At 44.5% G+C, this 19,121-nt stretch overlaps 1 protein-coding gene across 3 annotated transcripts in view; it reads left to right on the top strand.

Annotated features, from left to right (window-relative positions):
- The window catches only part of LOC132406551 (long-chain fatty acid transport protein 1-like), a 68,881-nt gene that overhangs the window by 14,861 nt on the left and 34,899 nt on the right, over positions 1-19,121 (top strand). For all 3 annotated transcript variants that reach the window (XM_059992370.1, XM_059992369.1, XM_059992371.1), the window contains exons 2-3: positions 5,370-5,552; positions 16,985-17,379. In XM_059992370.1, coding sequence (XP_059848353.1) covers positions 5,386-5,552; positions 16,985-17,379 — 562 coding nt within the window. In that variant the 5' untranslated portion in view covers positions 5,370-5,385. The remainder of the gene's footprint in view (positions 1-5,369; positions 5,553-16,984; positions 17,380-19,121) is intronic.

The following is a 19,121-nucleotide window of genomic DNA, read 5'->3' as shown; positions in this document are numbered from 1 at the left end:
CTTACAATCACAATGCATACACCCAGGATAGTCATGTGCACTGATACATCTAGCGTACTCAAGGAGCCCAGGTGGCAAAATAACAATAGTATTCAATAAGTTCAGATCCATTGCTATCGAGCACCTTGTTGATGGGATAGTCATGCAGTACTTGATGTTCTTAGTATCCAGCAGTATCTTGCTATTGTCGTTGAGGCGCAAAAGACAAACAATCACACCTTTGATTGGACCTGGAGTAGCCGTTGCCAGTAGTCCAGAAAACCTGCAAGTCCAGTGCCATCAAAGTGCCAAGGGTGCCATTTAATGGTTCCATTTAATATCAGAGAATGTATACAGTATACAACCTGAAATCCTTACTCTTCACAGACATCCATGAAACAGAAGAAAACCCCAAAGAATGAATGACAGAAAAACATTAGAACCCCAAAGCTGCTCCACCCCCTCTCCCATGCACAGCCAGCAGCAAAAGCATCAACCCTCCTCCCATTGGAAGCATCACCCCCCTCCCCTCGAACCCTCTGTGAAAGCAAGAGCGAAGTCCCAAAGAGACCATGATCTAGAGTCCATCAAAAACTACAGTCCTTAATCAGTACTTCAACATGCACAGGCTCTGTCCCTCACTTACGAGGGAGAGAGAGGGATCACCCCTTCTATAGCATCGCTTATTCAAGCTCACCCAACTCAAGAACCAGCAGACTCTTCCCAAACCCCACTGTGTGTGAGAGGAATTGAGACCAATTGCCTGAGTGCAGAGGTCTCTGAAAGCTGCACCTGCTGTCTTGATGTTCTGATCTCCTGTGATGCTTCCACATCCCAAAGGTGCACATATTTCAGGCCACGCCTGGAGATACTGAAAATGCAGCCGCTCATCGAGCTTTGAGAGTGAGAATCCACCGCCACGAAGAACTGTAGTTTGAATGCAGCTGTAGCAGAATACCTTGAAAAGCAAAGAAGAAACATTAAAGAGACAAATTTAAGCTGTTTCACAGATGAACTCAAAGAAGTTGCCCTCCGGCACCATCTTAGATCCTCCTTCAGGGAACACGATGGGGAGTAACCGCTCTGTCATCAGTGGGGCCTGATATCGTTGCATGGGGCTGATTCCTAATTATACAGAAAGGTTGTAAAGAAGCTTTAGAGGGGCTGTAGAGGAGATCTACCAGGATGCTGCCTGGATTAGAGAGCTTGTCTTATGAGGGAAGATTGAGCGAGCTAAGGCTTTTTGCTTTGGAATGAAGGAGGTTAGGTGTATAGGATTATGGGATCAAATAAAGTATGTCTGTCTGTCTTTATCCCGGGGTGACAATGGCTAATATCAAAGGACACCCATTTAAGGTGAGTGGAGGAAAGTTTGGGGGAGATGTCAGAGATGGGTTTTTACGCAGAGTGATAGGGGCCTGGCAAGCACTGATGGAGGTGCTGGTAGAGGCTGATATAGTAGGGACATATAAGAAATATGGACAAAGGAGAAATGAAAGATTTTGGGCTTATAGGAGGGAAGTGTTAGATTGATTGTGGGGTAGGTTATAAGGTCAGTAGAATATTGTGGGCCAAAGGGCCTGTACTGTGTTATACTGTTGTATGGTCTAAGTTGAAGACAGGGTAGGAGTTCTTAATTGAGCCTCCTTGGCTTTAGATTGGAATTTAGTATTAATACGGTTTTCTTGCATTATTTATTGTGCAAGATTCTGGTATGTCCTTTGCTATACATTATTCAATGAAATATGATCTCCACTCCCTTCATGCTAATCCCAATCTCACTATCAAACCTGTTAATAAGGGGGGGTGCTGTAGGTTGGTTGGCCTCTACCTTGCTGAGGCCAGGCGGCAACTCTCAGACACCTCCTCTTACCTACCCCTTGAGCAGGACCTCACTAAAGATCATTAGGCCATTGTTTCTTGCACCATCACCAACCTCATCGACTCTAGGGATCTCCCAACCACTGCCACCAACCTCACCCAGCACCTTCCAATTCTACCGCCTACCCAAGATCCACAAACCTGACTGTCCAGGTAGACCCATGGTTTCTGCCTGCTCCTGCCCCACTGTTCTTGTGTCAGCATACCTCAACACTATTTTATCACCCCTGGCTCAGTCTCTTCCTACTTACATCCATAACACTTCACATGCTTTCGATCTCTTCAATGACTTTAAGTTCCCTGGGCACAATTGTCTCATTTTTTCTGTGGATGTCCAGTCCTTATACATTTCATGAGGATCTTAAAGCTGTCTGCTGCTTTCTGGACAACAGACCCAACCAGTTCCCCTCCACCATCTCTCTCCTCCATCTGGTGGAACTGGTCCTCACCCTCAACAATTTTTCCTTTGGCTCCTCGCACTTCTGTCAAACAAAAGGCGTAGCCGTGGGCACTCGAGTGGGTCTCAGCTATGCCTGTCTTTTCGTTGGCTACGTGGAACGGTCCATGCTGCAAGCCTACATCAGCATCGCACCACAACCATTCCTATGCTACATTGACAACTGCATTCTTGCTGCTTCCTGCACCCTTGCCCAGTTTGTTGACTTAATCAACTCAGCCTCCAACTTCCACCCTGCCCAACATTTACTTGGTCCAATTCTGACACCTCTCTCATCCAGTTTTTTGATCTCCCTTCATCTCTGGAGATAGTCGATCTGCTGATATCTTTTACACACTTACTGACTCTCATAGCTATCTGGACTATACCTATTCCCACCCTGTCTCTTGTTAAAATGCCAATCCCTTTTTTCATTTCCTCTGTCTTCGCTGCATTTGTTCTCAGGATGAGGCTTTTCATTCCAGAATAACTGATATGTCCTCCTTCTCAAAGAAAGGGGCTTTCCTTTCTCCACCATCAACGCTGCCCACACCCACCTCTCTTCTGTTTCAGACACCTCTGTCCCCACCCCATCCTCCTGCTACCACACCAGGAATAGCAATCCTTTTTCCTCGCCTATCATCCCAGAAACCTGCCCATCCAGTAACTTCTGCCATCTGCAACGGGATCCTACCGCCAAGTATATCTTTCCCTTCTCCCCCCCCCCCCCACCCCACACTTTCCACTTTCTGAAGGGACTCCCTTGTCCACTCATCCTTCCCCACTGATCTCTCTCATGGCACTTGTCCTTGAAAGCAGAAGAAGAGCCACACCTACCCCTGCACTTTGTCCCACACTAACATTCAGGGTCCTAAGCTGTCTTTCCAGGTGAGGTAACAATTCACCTGTGAGTCTGTTGGGGTTATCTACTGTTTCAGTTCTACATCCCAATCCCATTCTGACATGTAGGTCCATGTGCTTCCATGATGAGGCCTCTCTCAGGTTGGAGGAGCAGTACCCTATATTCCATCTGAGTAGCCTCCAACCTGATGGTATGAACATCGATTTCTCGAACTGCTGTACCTGCCCTCCCTCCTTCACCATTCCCCATCTGTTCCCCTCTCCCACCTTCTCTTCTTAGCTGCCTATCTCCTCCCTGTAGTGCTCTTCCCCCTCCCCTTTCTTCTGCAGTCTTCTGCCTTCTCCTGTCAGATTCCCCCTCCAACTCTTTATCTCTTTCACCAATCAACTTTCCAGCTCTTTACTTCACCCCTGCCCCTGTCCCGGTTTCACCTATCACATGTAATTCTTCCTCCCCTCATCCCACCTTTTCAGTCCTGATGAAGAATCTCAGCCTGAAATATCGACGGTTTATTAAATTCTATAAATGCTGCCTGACCCAAGCTTTTCCGACACATTGTATGCATTGCTCTTGATTTCCAGCATCTGCGGTACCTCTGTAACTATACAGTGTAACCCCTGCCAAGAACTGATCCAGAGTTGGCATCCCAACTTGGAGATACAGATTCATTTACCTATCACATGTACAGTACATCAGAACATACAGGTAAAAGGAGATTTCTCTCACCCCACCCCCCGCCCCACGCTCTTCTATTCCCCACTCTAGCCTTTATCCTCACCTCACCTGCCTATAATTTCCCCCGGATCCGCTCCTCCTTCCCTTTGTCCTATGGCCACTTCTCTCGCCTATCAGATTGCTTCCTCTCCAGCCCTTTACCTTTCCTGCCCCACCTGGCTTCACCTATCACCTCCCAGCTAACCTCCTTCCTCTTCCCCCACCTTTTTATTCTGGCATCTTCTCCCTTCCCTTTCTGTCTTGAAGAAGGGTCTCAGCCCAAGATGTCAGCAGTTGATTCATTTTCATGGAAGCTGGTTGATCTGCTGAGTTCTCCCAGTGTTTTGTGTGTGTTGTTTGGGAAATGAGTTGTTTGTGTTAACAAGCAATGCAACCTAGGAACGTGCAGGGGATGCCACGCACTCTGGTGCCAACAATGTTTGGTAGGACAACACAGAACACAATAAAACAGAAGTTGGTAAGCAATGAAACAATCACAGCAAAACAAGCCCCTTTCCTCACTCTCACCAACACACACAGACAGGCAGTCCTCTAATCCCAGGACTGACCTCCGGTCTCCAGGCTTCCACCATCACGAATTTGGAGATGCATATCACGGTCATAGGCACCAGGCATCAGCTGTAGTTCTAGTTTGTCTATCGTGCAATGACGAGACTCACCCTAGTCATCTGCGATTTGTAGGAACTGAATTACAAGAGTGACTTGTGCAAAGGTTTAGTTTAAAATGGAGGAAGAGTTGTGTTGACCTCACTCACTGATCTGATACCATTGTATCCAGTGGCAAGACAGCTGGAGTTGAGGTCAGTTGCAATGGATTTCCATGACGTTCCTGGTGCCTCTTCACACTCCTGTTCCACAGTGCCTTGCTGGGTCTGCCCTTCTGCCGTTGAACCAAACTAATGGCTAATTCTGCCCAGTCTTCTGCTTGGATAGGCAAGCTATAAGTAATGCTTAAAACAACTTAAAAATTATATAAATGATGTAGAGCTGATTCAGAGCCAGGCAAGCAGAAGTTTGAAGGAATAATGTGCAGTTTAAACAGCCCATGCCTCCCCGCCCCACCCCACCCTAACACTGGTTGAGGCACTTGCCAAACTGTTGAACTGTCTGGTCTGACGTCAGACCAGCCCGTACCCAATAAAACAATACCATGATACTGCAGAGTTGAGATGGCATAAAAGGTTAGAGGACCCAGTCCACTGAGTGTACATGGCCCATTATTGAAACTGTTTAGCAAGTGGTGAAAGTCCTAGCCCAGGTATGGTCCCAGGCATGCCGTCCACCATTTCTAACAGCATTAGTTGCAAGTGTGATAAACATGATGACTGCCCCTTGCAATTGGCCACTTTTCAAATAAGGTGGCTTTCAATTATTTCTGTTCTCTTCCTCATGTTTAACCTGCTTAGCTCGTAACTGTTCTGACAATAAAGCCACATATTACTGTTGTTAATTTCAGCATTGTTTCTTTTCAAATAGGCACCCTGTTTTCAAGATGCACAACGTGGTGAGTTGTACTGTATCCCTGGGATCGCTGGGATTGATGCAGCTCCTGGGAATCTCCTGGACTTGGAGCATTGCTGCCAGTTTGGGCATTTATCTCGGAACTGGAGGATGGAGGTTTTTCCGAATTGTGGTGAAAACTGCCCCTAGAGATATCTTGTAAGTTTCACTGCAAGACTGACTTCATTGCGGGGTGTCTGTGCCTCAGTATGAGAGGAAGCAAGTCTTGCACTTGGTGCAGCACTGAAGCTAGACATTGTTTCTTTGGAGGGATCTTTTAAATTTTAAAACTTCTCACATTTATAGCATATTTACCTCATTCCTTAGTTCTTCTGTGACTCTAAGCAGATCAGTTAGTGTTGTTACAATGCCAACGACCCCAGTTCTATTCCTGTGTGAGTACGTGGATTTCCTCCAGGTACAGGTTAGGAGGTTGATTGTCCACATGTGTGTCATTGGGTGGTGCAGGCTCATTGGGCTGAGGGGCCTGTTAACTGGACTGTTCTCTAAATAAATAACAGATGTTAGAAACACTCATTAGGTTAGGAAGCATCAGTGGAGATAAAAAGTTTCATGTCAAAGATTTCTACAAACAAGCTGGAAATGTAAGGAAGTGGGCTAAGGATGTGTCAAAGGACTAAAAGAAAGGGTCTTAAATGATGAAAGAGATGATTGAAGACCCAAGGAGAGGGGCATATGAAGAAACAAAAATAGTTGTTAAAACAGAAGTGCTTATATATTTAAAAACAAGGTCTAAAATTGGTATGTAGCACCAAGGCAGAAAACTACAGTGATTTGTCCAACAGTCGTGTTGTCCGCGAATTTGTGACAAAGATAGCTGGAGGTCTAGGTAGTACTGAGGAAGCAATGTGATTGCAGCAGGACTTGGACAAATTGGAAAAATGGGCAATAAAGTGGCAGGTGGAATACAGTGTAGGGAAATATATGATTATGCATTTTACTGAAAGGAACAATAGTGCGGATATTATCTAAATGGGGAGAAGGCTCAAAATCAGAGGTGCAGAGGGACTTGGGAGTCCTCATGCAAGACTCGCAGAAGGTTAATTTACGTGTTGAGTCTGTGGTAAAGAAAGCAAATGCAATGTTGGCACTTATTTCAAGGAGAATAGAATATAAAAGCAAGGAGCATTTATAAGACATTAGTCAGATCGCACGGAGTATTACCAATGGTTTTGGGCCCCATATTTCAGAAAGGGTGTGCTGTCATTGGAGAGAGTCCAGAGGAGGTTCACGAGGATGTTTCCAGGAGTGAAGGGGTTAACATATGAGGAGCATTTCGCAGCTTTGACCTGTACTCACTGGAATTTAGAAGAATGCGGGGGAATCTCATTGAAAGAAATGTTAAAACCCTCCTGATGAAGGGTTTCGGCCTGGAAAGTTGTCACTACCTCCTCTCTTAGATGCTGTCTGGCCTGCTGAGTTCTGCCAGCATTTTGTGTTTTTATTTATTTCCAGCATCTGCAGATTCACAAATCTGCAGGACCAGATAAGGTGGATGTTGAGAGGATGTTTCCTCTGGTGAGGGTATCTAAAACTAGAGGAAACAGCCTCAAAATTGAGGGGCAACCTTTTAGAACAGAGGAGGAATTGTTTTAGCCAGAGAGTAGTGAATCTGTGGAATACTCTGCCACAGACTGCAGTGGAGGCCAAGTTCATGGGTAAAGCAGAAGTTGATAGTTTCCTGATCGGTCAGGGCATCAAAGGATATGGGGTTGAGTGGATCAGCCATGATGGAATGGCAGAGCAAACTCGATGGGCTGAATGGCCTAATTCTGCTCCTATGTCTTATGGAATTTGAAGATTAAGTTCCATCTGCCGTTTCTCCACCCTTACCTGTAACTGTTCTATACCCTGCTGTACCCTTTGATAACCCTTATCAATCTCCACCAGTTTTTGCCAGCTGTAAACATACTAACTAAACCATCTGCATTTTCATCCAAGACATTATACATACACTGTATATAGTTACAGATATGAGGTCCCTGAACTAATCTCTGCAGAACACTGCTGTCCACAGACCTCCAGCCAGAATCAGACCCATCGACCACTGCCACCTGTCCTCGGTGAACAAGTGAATTCTGAATCCAAACTGACAGACATTTTAATCTTCTGGATCAGCCCACCGTAAAGGACCTTGTCAAATACCTTATTAACGCCCACACTGACACCATTTACTGCTTCACCTTCATCAATTAACTTTATCACCTCCTCTTAATCGATTAAGATTGTAGATGTGACCTGCCCCACGCAAATCTAGGCTGCCTGTTCCTAATTAGCTTATGCTTTTCCAAACACTAGTAAATCTATCCCTAACAATCTTCTCAAGCTTCCCTACTTTTGATGTGGTAGTTCCCTGGATTATCCACATTTTCCCCCTTAAACAAACAAATAACGTTAATTGTTTTCTAATTCTTCTGGAATTTACCTGTGGCTAGAGAGAATTCAAAGATCTTCTTCCAGGCACTAGCGATCTCCTTTTTTTTCTCTCTCAATAACCTGGGATAGATCCCATCTGGTCCTATGGACATTGAGCATAATGTTTGTCAAACATCATCTCCTTCTCAATCTCAGAATTTAGATTAGTGTACCCCACCAATCTCACTATCCTCCATGACCTTCTCCTCGATGTATGCTGATGTTAACACTCATTTACTACCTCATCTTCTGATTCTAAGCATGAATTCCCTTTGGCCTCTTTTCCTTTACTCTTACTCCTTCCCCTATTGTCCTTTTGGTTTTTAACATATATGAAATGCCTTGAGATCCTAGTGGTTAGCACAACAGTTGACAGTACGGGTGACCCAGCTTCAATTCCCGTCACTGCCTGTACATTCTCCCCGTGACTGTGTGATTTCTTCCAGGTGCTCTAGTTTCCCCCCACAGTCTAAAGACATACCAGTTGGTAGGTTAATTGGTCATTGTAAATTGTCCCAGGATTAGGCTAGGATGAAATCGGAGGATTGCTGAGTGGTAAGGCTCAAAGGACCTACTCCACTCTGTATCTCAATGAAAAATAATTTTTAAAAAATTTAAATTTATGTCCATTTTGGATTTTTAAAAAAGTTACGATTCTAATTTAGTTTTATCTGTTACATGTACATTAAAGCATACAGTGAAATGTGTCATTTGTGTCAAATCAAGTAGGCAAGGATTCTGCAAGGGAAAGCCCACAAATGTTGCCATGCCTCTGGTGTCAACAAAGCATGTTCCACAAACATACTAACCCTAACCCTGATCTTATATCTCTGCAATGTGTGGAGGAAACTGGACCACTTGGAGGAAATCCACACAGTCACAAGAAAAATGCTCCTTACAGACAGCCACAGAAATTCAATTCATTTCGTTTAATTGTCATTCAACCATACATGAATTCTCATGAGTACCACCAAACGAGACAGTGTTATTCCGGAATCAAGGTGCTAAAACACAGCACCACCAGTCACAAAGAAGAATACATTCATAGAATAAAAGAGTCCCGACCACCACCCCCCATCGCAGATGCTGCTTGATGCTGAGTACGTCAACAAACCCCAATAGAATATCAGTAAAATACAATGACGCAGTATGTAGTCCAGACCTCCCAACCCACCGATATATGTCAACCAATTGGTGATTGCTGGCATTGTAAAGTGACTGTGCTAACCACTACATTAACAGGCCACCCTCCTAATTCACTACCGTGGTCCTTTTAATTCCCTGTTTGAGTTCTTTTCTGCTCTCAAATTTCTCAAAGGCGCTATCTGATTGACGACCTTATCCAAAGTTCCCTTACCTTGATCAGCAGGTTTTTAAGCAACCCCCCATGTTATCAGATATAGACTTGCGTAGTAACAGCAATTCCCAGTTTATTCTCCAAGACCCTGCCTAATAAATTGGTAATCTGTCTTCCCTTAGATAATTTGCCACTGAGATGCCAGTCACCTGGCCAGGCTCGTCTTCCAATACAAAGCTCAGTTGGACTATCTACAACCAGTTTTTAGAAAAAAATCTTGGATTCATCTAATAATTTCTGCCCCTTCTAAACGCCTTGCACTGAAGAAGTCTCCATTAGTATTGGAAAGTTAAAGTTATCCACTAGAATATGTATTTACTTATTTCCATAATCTGTATGCGTATCTGCTCCTTAACCTCTTATAGTATAATAGTTCTATAGAGAGGACTATAGTATACTCACATGCAATTGCACTACCTTATTTTGAACTTCAGCCCTCCTGTATGTCCACTGAAGGCAGCTGTGATATTTTCCCTGAGTAATAATGCCTCTTTTACCAATCAGGGTGGGGTTATTGTGTTGTTGGAGAAAAGATAGCTGATGGATTTAAAGCATTTGTGTCATTGTTTGACTGTCTGTCTCTTTGTACCTGAACCTATCCTGCAATTCACTGTGACTTTTGACAGGCACTCCACTAAAGTACAGAGGGTGCATTTTAAACAGAGCCCTGATATTGTACAGGTTGTTCCCTTGTAATAAATTAATTCCACCTTTCTGAACATCTATGTCAGTTTCATCCGTGAGTAGGAAATATGTAAAAGTGTTTTTATGGTAATCATATATCTATGGTACTGTAATGAAATGGCATTAGAAGTACATAAGGCAGATAAGGAAATTAAGTATTTACTGAAAGTGAAGAGAAGAGGAGAGTTCTGGTATTTATAGCACGTGAGTGTGTGTGTGTGTTCGACTTTGAATTTAGATAAGATCATAAGGCATTGAAACAGAAAAAACAAAGTACACTGCAGATGCTGTGGTCAAATCAACACGTACAAACAAGCTGGATGAACTCAGCAGGTCGGGCAGCATCCGTTGAAATAAGCAGTCAATGTTTCAGGCCAAGACCCTTCATCAGGACTGAAGAAGGAGGGAGCAGGGGCCCTATAAAGAAGGTGAGGGGGAGGGTAGAAGGTGCCAGGTGAGAAACCAATCAAAGGAAAGATCGAGGGGTGGGGGAGAGGAAGCAGGGAGGGGATAGGCAGGAGAGGTGAAGGAGGAATGTAAGGGGAAAGCACTATGGGTAGTAGAAGAAGTCAGAATCATGAAAGAGGTGATAGGCAGCTAGAAGAGGAGGTAGAGTGAAAGTGGGAAGGGAGAGGGAGGGAAGTACCAGAAGTTGGAGAATTCGATGTTCATACCAAGAGGCTGGAGACTACCCAGATGGCATATGAGGTGTTGCTCCTCCAACCTGAGTTTGGCCTCATCATGGCAGTAGAGGAGGCCATGTATGGACATATCCAAATGGGAATGTGAAGTAGAGTTGAAGTGGGTGGCAACCGGGAGATCCTGTCTGTTGTGGCAGATGGCGCAGAGGTGCTCGACAAAGCGGTCCCCCAATCTGTGTCGGGTCTAACTGATGTAGAGGAGGCCGCACCGGATGCAATAGATGACCCCAACAGACTCACAAGTGAAGTGTTGCCTCACCTGGAAGGACTGTTTGGGGCCCTGTAGGGACAGGTGTAACACTTACGCTTGCAGGGATAAGTACCAGGTGGGAGATCTGTGGAGAGGGACATGTGGACCAAACTTTGTATGCTTCTTCTGTCTGCAGAAAATAATTGCAACCTTTGCGTCAAGTTTGAAATAGAGAGGCATCATAAACACTATGCTGATAGAATATGACAGCTGGCTTTAATATTGTAAATATAGAACCTCTGCATAGATTAAAGTCCAAACTATTGTTACACAGGATATAATATACCTCGGGGTCCCATCACCAATCAGCATTCTATCATCTTTTAGGAAGTACCCTCCCTCCCAGTACAGTTAATGCTCATTTGCACAGTTCCCTCATTCACCCTAAATCGCTCAGGTGAACCTCGTCTTTGTCCTGAATGTTCAGATCCGTTCCTGGCTGCACTCCTCCAGTTTTGTATCTTTCAGACATTCTACAACCTGTCAGCACTTTGACTGTCAGACAACTTGCGTAGAGATGGATTAATAATTCACAGGCCTGGATGAGTTACGAATCCATCTTGGCTATTGGATCACTTACGTATAATTAATTGAGTAGATGCTAATTAATAATGCAATCCTTTCCAGCAAAGACCAGATAAGGAAAATACCTAAACTCACTTTCATGTTTTTATTTTGTATTTCTTCATGATAAAAACGGAGTCCATTCAGCCCACTGAGCATGTGCAGACTTTCAAAGTGATCCCATCGATCCAATACCCCTCAGTTATTTCCTTATAACTTTTTCTTTTCTCCATCACATTCCCAACCTCTTGCCCACATTCAGTCCTGGTTCTCCTGCTACCCACCAACACTTGAGAAACGCTGCAGTGGCCAATTAGTCTACACACCCGCACATTTTTAGTGCCTAGACCAGGGGTCGGCAACGTTTACCACTGAAAGAGCCAATATGGACCCATTTCCCACAGAAAAGAAAACACTGGGAGCCACAAAACCCGTCCGACATTTAAAATGAAATAACACTGCATACAACGGTTTTTTTTGCCTTTATGCTATGTATAAACAAACTATAATGTGTTGCATTTATGAAATTGATGAACTCCTGCAGAGAAAACGAAATTACATTTCTGCATGCAACAAAAACATTTTGAACTCCAAAAAAAAGACGTTGGGTTGAAGGTTACTCCATAGGTAGCCTACCTTGGATCGAAGAATTAAAAGAAAGCGCGCACTGGCGGGTGTCAGGCATTGGCAGTGGTGATGTATATTAATAGCGATAAAAAACAAGTTGTAGCGGTGTAGCGCTACACACAGCGCTAACATAAAGACACTGCAGTCAAAGGTAACTTTATTCGAACTAAACAGCCTTGCTTTAAAGCCTCCCTCAACCCGTCCCCGTGGACGCGGATGCTCCAAAAGACACGTACTCACAAACCCCCGTAGGCTATCTCCCTTAGCCGGAACGGTGGCTAATTGTGAGCTGGTTCAGATGTGCCAGGAAATGGGGTCTCCACAACGTTTTTAGATTGTACAAGATCACCATAATCTTCAAATTTCGAATTACATTTCAAAAACTAACAAACTACGGGGAGCCGCAGCACAGAGATCAAAGAGCCGCGGGTTGCCGACCCTTGGCCTAGACGAAGCCCTGTTGGTCACAGGGAAAATTTGCAAAATCCAAACAGGCAGCACTGTGGTCAGGAGAGCTGCACTACCTGCTACACGACTGTGTCACTTAGTGGCTGTAGCCAAGTCTCTGAAATTCTTTCCACATTATAAGAGCAGAATTAAGCCAGTGGGCCCATCGAATATGCTCCGCCTTTAGATTATGTCTGATATACATCCCCATTCTCCTGCCTTCTCCAGGTTACCTTTGACACCCTTACTAATCAAGAACCTATTGCCTCCACTTTAAATGCACTCAATGACTTGGCCTCCATAGCTGTCTGTGGCAATGAATTCCACAGATTCACCATGCTATGGTTAAATAAATTCCTGCTCATTTCTGTTCTATAGGGACAGCCCTCTAAACCAAGGCTGTGCCCTCTGGACTTAGACTTCCCGACTATGGGAAACATCCTTCCCATGTCCACTCTCTCTAGGCCTATTATGTGTTCCTCTTCAAGCCATAAAGTATATTGCCTGACCCTGCTTTTGGTCACTCCTAGTAACCCTTTCTTTTGAAGGTCAGGTTCAGCTTTTAACTATCCTGTGAAGCCTCCTCAGGTGTTTCCTTGGACATAGGCGCAGCCTGTACTTGCCAAAGTCCGTCTTCTGACTGGAATCCCCAGTGACTTAGACATACTGTAGACTATGGGACAAGTTCAGACTTTGATACAGTTAGTCCACACTAGGATCAGCAGTCAAGTGTCAGAAAGATCTTTCAGAACAATTGTAACTGTGAGTCTAATACGGGAAATGGAAATTTGCCAAATTGAAGCTTGTGTGCAGGAGAACATTTCTTTAAGAGTCCATTCCTAAACAGATACAGGCTCCAGCTGAGGGTCTGTGTGGGTTGGAGCCAGCTGGAATCTTCTCAGCCAAGCTTCCCCTCTCAAAGCCTTGTGAAATGAAAGCAGTCCGAGGGAGGGAGGCATGCAGTAGATTTAAATACACTGCTCTGCTAAAGTTCCTGGCCCTTGCCAGCAGGCATACTACTGATTTGTAAATGAAACCACATTACTCAACTTTGTGCAGAAACTAGAGGCTGCAGATTCTGGGATTGGGAGCAACAATCTGCTGGAGGAACTCACAGGGCTGGACAGCATCAGTGAGGAGGAAAGGAATAGTCAGTGTTTCAGGTTTCTCAAATGTCAACAATTCCTTTTCTCCAACAGATGCTGAGTTCCTCCGGCAGATTGTTTATCACTATGTGTCTGGATTAGGGAATGTTCCAAGCTCAGTATTGACCGGATACCACACAGCACAGTGTCACTGCTTGTGTTGCTGCCATCCCACAGCTACAGTAACCAGAATTCAATCCTGACCTCCAGTGCCATCTCAATGCATCTTGCCTGCGCTTCCTGTAACTGAGTGGATTTTCCCTGTATGCTCCAGCTCTCTCCCACGTCCCACAATTGCCAGCGCAAGTATAAGAGAAGTTAGTATAGGTACATGGATGGTAGGGGTATGGTCCCAGTACAGGTCAATGGGAGTAGGCAGTTTAAGTGGCTTGGTGTGGACTGGATGGGCCAAAGGGCCTGTTTCTGTGCTGTACTTTTCTATGGCTCTAGCACAGGTTCCTAGCATTCCTGTCAGCCCCATTCCCTCCCCATAATTCTCTAGAATCAGTTCTCGCTCATGTCCATTAACTGCCCCACACCCTGATTCAGGAATAGCCTTAACAAGCCAAATGCCTTCCTTTGTCAGATTAAAGCAATTTGATTTGCCAAAACTATTTCTCCTTTAGAAAGAATCTAGGAAAAGAAACCCTGATATAAAAATTCAAGCTAGCTCCTTTCCTCCATTCTCTGTACGTTCAGTGGTCACTTTATTAGAAAATCTGCTGCTGCTGTTGACCATCCACTTCAAAGTTCAATATATTGTGCGTTCAGAGATGTTCTTCTGCACACCACTGTTGTAACGTGTGGTTATTTGGGTTACTGTTGCCTTCCTGTCAGCTTGAGTGGTCTAGTGCCAGTTCACATAGAAGTGAAATCAGGAAACTATTAAATCAATAGACAGAAAAGGAGCCCTTCCTCCCCCCTCCATCTCCCCCCCCATCTCCCCCATTCCCCCCCCCCCAAGGTGACCTTGTTTGTGAAGATTTGTGGAACCTTTTTGTCTCAGACCTCCATGGGGAAGTGAGAATGAGAATTTCAAGTTTGGTTTGTTGCTTGTCAAGAGGCCACTGTTGGGTTAGTGTGAGCTAGGCTCACGTCCAACTCTACTCGCTTCTGTTGAATGATGAGAGGGAGGGAACTGAATCTAGGGGTGCTCCTGATTTCCGTAACTTCGCACTGGAATCAGCATTGCCGGGATGCAGGGAAAGTGAGATAGTGGCAAAGTTATTAATTCCTGCTATGACCCATAAAAACGCAACAGGGAATCCTCAGCACTGTAGCATCTCCATGTCCCCCTCCCCCAGTGATTTTATAGAATTTATGAACAGGCCCTTCATCCCACAACATTGTGCCAAACAAATTAAGCTGATGGTGCCTAATTAAACTAATCACTCCTGAGTGAACGTAGTCTATACTCCTCCACACTCAGTGGCCATTTCACTCAATACCTCCTGTACCTAATGAAGTAGCCATTGAATATGTTCGCAGTCTTCTGCTGCTGTAGCCCCTCCACTTCAAGCTTCGATGTGCTGTGTGTTCAGAGATGCTCTTCTGCACACCACTGTCGTAACCTGTGGGTATTTGAGTTACTGTCGCCTTCCTGTCAGTTTGAACCAATCTGGCCATTCTCCTCTGACCTCTCTCATTAACAATGCCATAGACTGCTGCTCACTGGATATTTTTTTGTTTGTTTTCCCACACCATTCCCTGTAAACTTCACAGGATTTTGTGTGAAAATCCAAGGAGATCAGCAGTTCCTTGGATACTCGAAGTACCCCATCTGGCATCAATAATCATTCCACAGTTAAAGTTACTTAGATCATATTTCTTCCCCATTCTGAAATTTGGTCTGATCAGCAACTGAACCTGTTGACCATGTCTGCATGCTTTTACACATGGAGTTACTGCCACCTGATTGGCTGATTAGTTGTTTGCATTAACGAGCAGGTGTACCAGATAAAGTGGTTACTGAGTGTATATCAGAGACTGCTTCTCCAAGTACCTTACACGCCATCCATCACAAAAATCGGAATCTCCCAGTGGTCACCCATTTTAATTCTACTTCCTATTCCCATTCTGACGGGTCAGTCCATGTACTGCCGCGGTGAGGCCGCACTCAGGTTGGAGGAACAGCACCCTATATTCCGTCTGTGTAGCCTCCAAACTTGATGGCATGAACGTCGATTTCTCGACTTTCCAGTAATTACCCCCCTCCCCCTTCTCCTTCACCAATCCCCACTCCCATTTTCCTCTCTCAACTTATCTACTTACCTGCCCATCTCCTCCCTCTTCCCTTTCTTCCATGGCCTTTTGTCCTCTCTTATCAGATTTCCCCTTTATCCTGTTCACCAATCGACTTCCCAGCTCTTTGCTTCACCCCTTCCCCCGTCCCAGTTTCACCAATCACCTGCTACCTTGTTCTTCTTCCTCTCCCCCTACCTTCGTACTCCTGACTTCTCATCTCTCTTCTCCATTCTTGATGAAGGGTCTTGGATCAAAACATCAACCTGCTGAGTTCCTCCAGTATTTTGTGTTTATTACTTTGATTTCCAGCATCTGCAAATTTTCTCTTGCTACTGAGTGTTCATCCATGTGCTTCTCCTCTTAAACTTCTGTAGCATATATGCTTCCACTACCACCTCAGCAGCATGTTGCATGCACCTATCACTCTCTGTGTTTGAAAGAAAAGCCTGTACCACCCATCTTCTTCGAACTCTCCCCCTCTCACTTGAAATGCGTGCACTTAAGACGTTTGATCTGGGAAAAAGATACTGTCTCTTTAGTCTATTAGACCCTTTCATCATCTTATATACTTCTATCAGGTCTCAGCTTGCACCACTCCAAAGAAAACAACCCTAGTTTGTCCAACCTCGCCTTAATCCAGGCAGCATCTCCAGGCAGATCTGTCCTCTAATCCAGGCAGCACCTCTTCTGCCACCGACACAAAATGCTGGAGGAACTTAGCAAGTCAGGCAACTTTTATACAAGGGAATAAATAGTTAGACCCTTCATCAGGACTGTTTATTCCCTTCCATAGGTGATACCTAACTTGCTGAGTTCTTCCAGCATTTTATCAAAGTCTAAAGTTACTCTCAAAGTATCTATTGTGTGTGCTGCTTAAGCTTTCCAACATCTGCAAAATCTCTTCTCTTCTGCACTTTCTCCAAAATATCCACATTCCGTCCTACAATGGGGAGTCCAGAATTGAATGCAGTACTCCAGGTGGGAGCTAACAAGAGTTTTATAAACTTGCTGACTTTTGACCTCAGTGTCTCAACTAAAAAAGCAAGCATGCTATATAACTTTACCACCCTGGCAACCTGTGCCGTTACATATTGATGTGCTAACTAATTACATGTGATTATTTCTCTCCTGGACAGTGGGCTGTTCCTGCTGATGCGTGTTAAGATAGCGGTGAAAAAACACCAGAGGGAAGACAGCACCATCCCAAAGATCTTCCGGGAAACAGTGAGGAAACACTTGGACAAAGTGGCCCTCATTTATGAAGGAACGGATGAAAGCTGGACCTTCAGGGAACTCGACGAGTATTCAAATGCAGTGGGAAACTTCCTACTGGAGCAGGGCTACCAGCCAGGCGACGTCATTGCCCTGTTCATGGAGAGTCGGCCTGAGTTTGTTGGCCTGTGGCTTGGCATGGCCAAGATCGGGGTGGAGGCTGCCCTGCTCAACTTCAATCTCCGTCTGGACCCTCTCACTCACTGTCTGTCTGTGTCAGGGGCCAAAGCCATAATCTTTGGAGCAGAGATGAGTGATGGTGAGTCAAATATTTATTGAGCCTTTCATGCTCTCAACCCTAAATTCTTCTGCAATAATTTTTTTTTACTATTTTCATGGTGCGCTTGTTACATCTAGGTTCTCATTATTAGAAGCAGGTTTATTATCACTGACATGTGAAATCCCTTGTTTTTTGGGAAAAATACGGTGCAAGACATAAAAAATTAATATAAGTTACAGTTAAAAAGATTAGGTTTATCTGTCATATGTACATTGAAACATATAGTGAAATGCACCGATTGTGTTTAAGCAGATCAGTGAGGATTGTGCTGGGCAGCCCAAAACTGTTACCATTCTTCTGGTACCAACATAAGCTGCCCACAACTCACTCTCCCTAACCACATGTGGGAGGAAATCAGAGCACAAAGAGGAAGCTCATGGGAAGAACTTACAAATTACTTACAGGCAGTAGTAGGAACTGAATCCCGATCGGTGATCCCAGTGCACTAACAGCTATGCTACCATGCCACCCTAAAATAAAAAGTAGTGAAAAAAATGAATAATGAAGTAGTGTTCATGGCTTTAAGTACCAAAGCAGTCCCTGAAATGGTGGGTGTGGGTCTTCAGCATTTTGTACCCTCCTCCTTGATGGCCGTAATGAAGTGGTCATGTCCAAAATTGCCATTCAACGTAACTAGCAAGGCAGGTATTTATTGCCCACTGCTTGCTTTAAGGAGATGAAGATGATCCGGTGGTGTCACCTGTTTGTAGATTTCGCGCACTGTCATCTTCACAATCCCAAAGTCTTGAGTGCCGGATAAGATGCAAGGTTCTGATCTATCGCTTTCTGAGATGGCATGAAGAAAGTTGTTTTGTGGTAGCAGTAAGATATACAAATTATTATAAATTTTGGAAGCTAATAGTGCAAAAAAAAAAGAAATGGACCACTCATAAAGCTGTTCTTGAGGTGTTGAGTGTGGTTCTTCAGGCTTTTGTACCTCCTCCCTGATGTTAGTAACAAGAAGAGGGCATGAGGTTCCTTAATGATGAATGCGACCTTCTTGGGACACTGAATCTTGAAGATGCCCGTAATGGTGAGGAAGCTTGTGCCTGTGATGGAGTTAGCTGAGACTACAACCCTCTGCAGCCTCTTGCAATCTTGTACATTGGAGCCTCTAAACCTGGCTGTGATCCCACCAGGCGGAATGTGCTCCACCTTGCAATCTATAGCCATCTGTAAGAGTCTTTGGTGACATACCAAATCACTTAATAACTGGTGTGCCTTTTTCATGACTGTATCAATGTGTTGGAATCAGGATAGTAATTTGAGATGTTGACAACTTGAGGTTGCTCACCCTTTCCACCACCGATCCCTCAATAAGGACTGATATGTGTTCTTCTGATATTCCCCTTTATGAGTCCACAGTCATGCTGAAGTTGAGTGAGAGGAATTTGTTGCAATACTACGCCTCTTCATCGCCATCTGAGGTTCTGCTGACAACACTGATATACTTCAAGGTAGAGATTATAAGCCATTCATCACAGGGGTATCAATAATGCAACAGTGTGGATGCCAACTGCCATAAAAACTCAAGGAAGAAGAAGAAGAACAGGGGTATCACGTGCCCATACCCTTCCATTCATAGCACCTACCAGAATTAACCACACTACCTAGTCTGTAGACAGCAGTCAGTAACAAGGTAGGCAGCCAGTTAATTTGATTGTCTTCAGTTAATCAAAAATGGACAGTTAAGTATTCCCTGCCTTTCTTGCACTTATTTT

The sequence above is a fragment of the Hypanus sabinus genome, chromosome 16, assembly GCF_030144855.1.
Source record: "Hypanus sabinus isolate sHypSab1 chromosome 16, sHypSab1.hap1, whole genome shotgun sequence".
In the NCBI taxonomy this organism is placed as follows: domain Eukaryota; kingdom Metazoa; phylum Chordata; class Chondrichthyes; order Myliobatiformes; family Dasyatidae; genus Hypanus; species Hypanus sabinus.
Note: the sequence above shows the minus strand (reverse complement) of the source record. Positions and strands in the feature narration are given on the sequence as shown.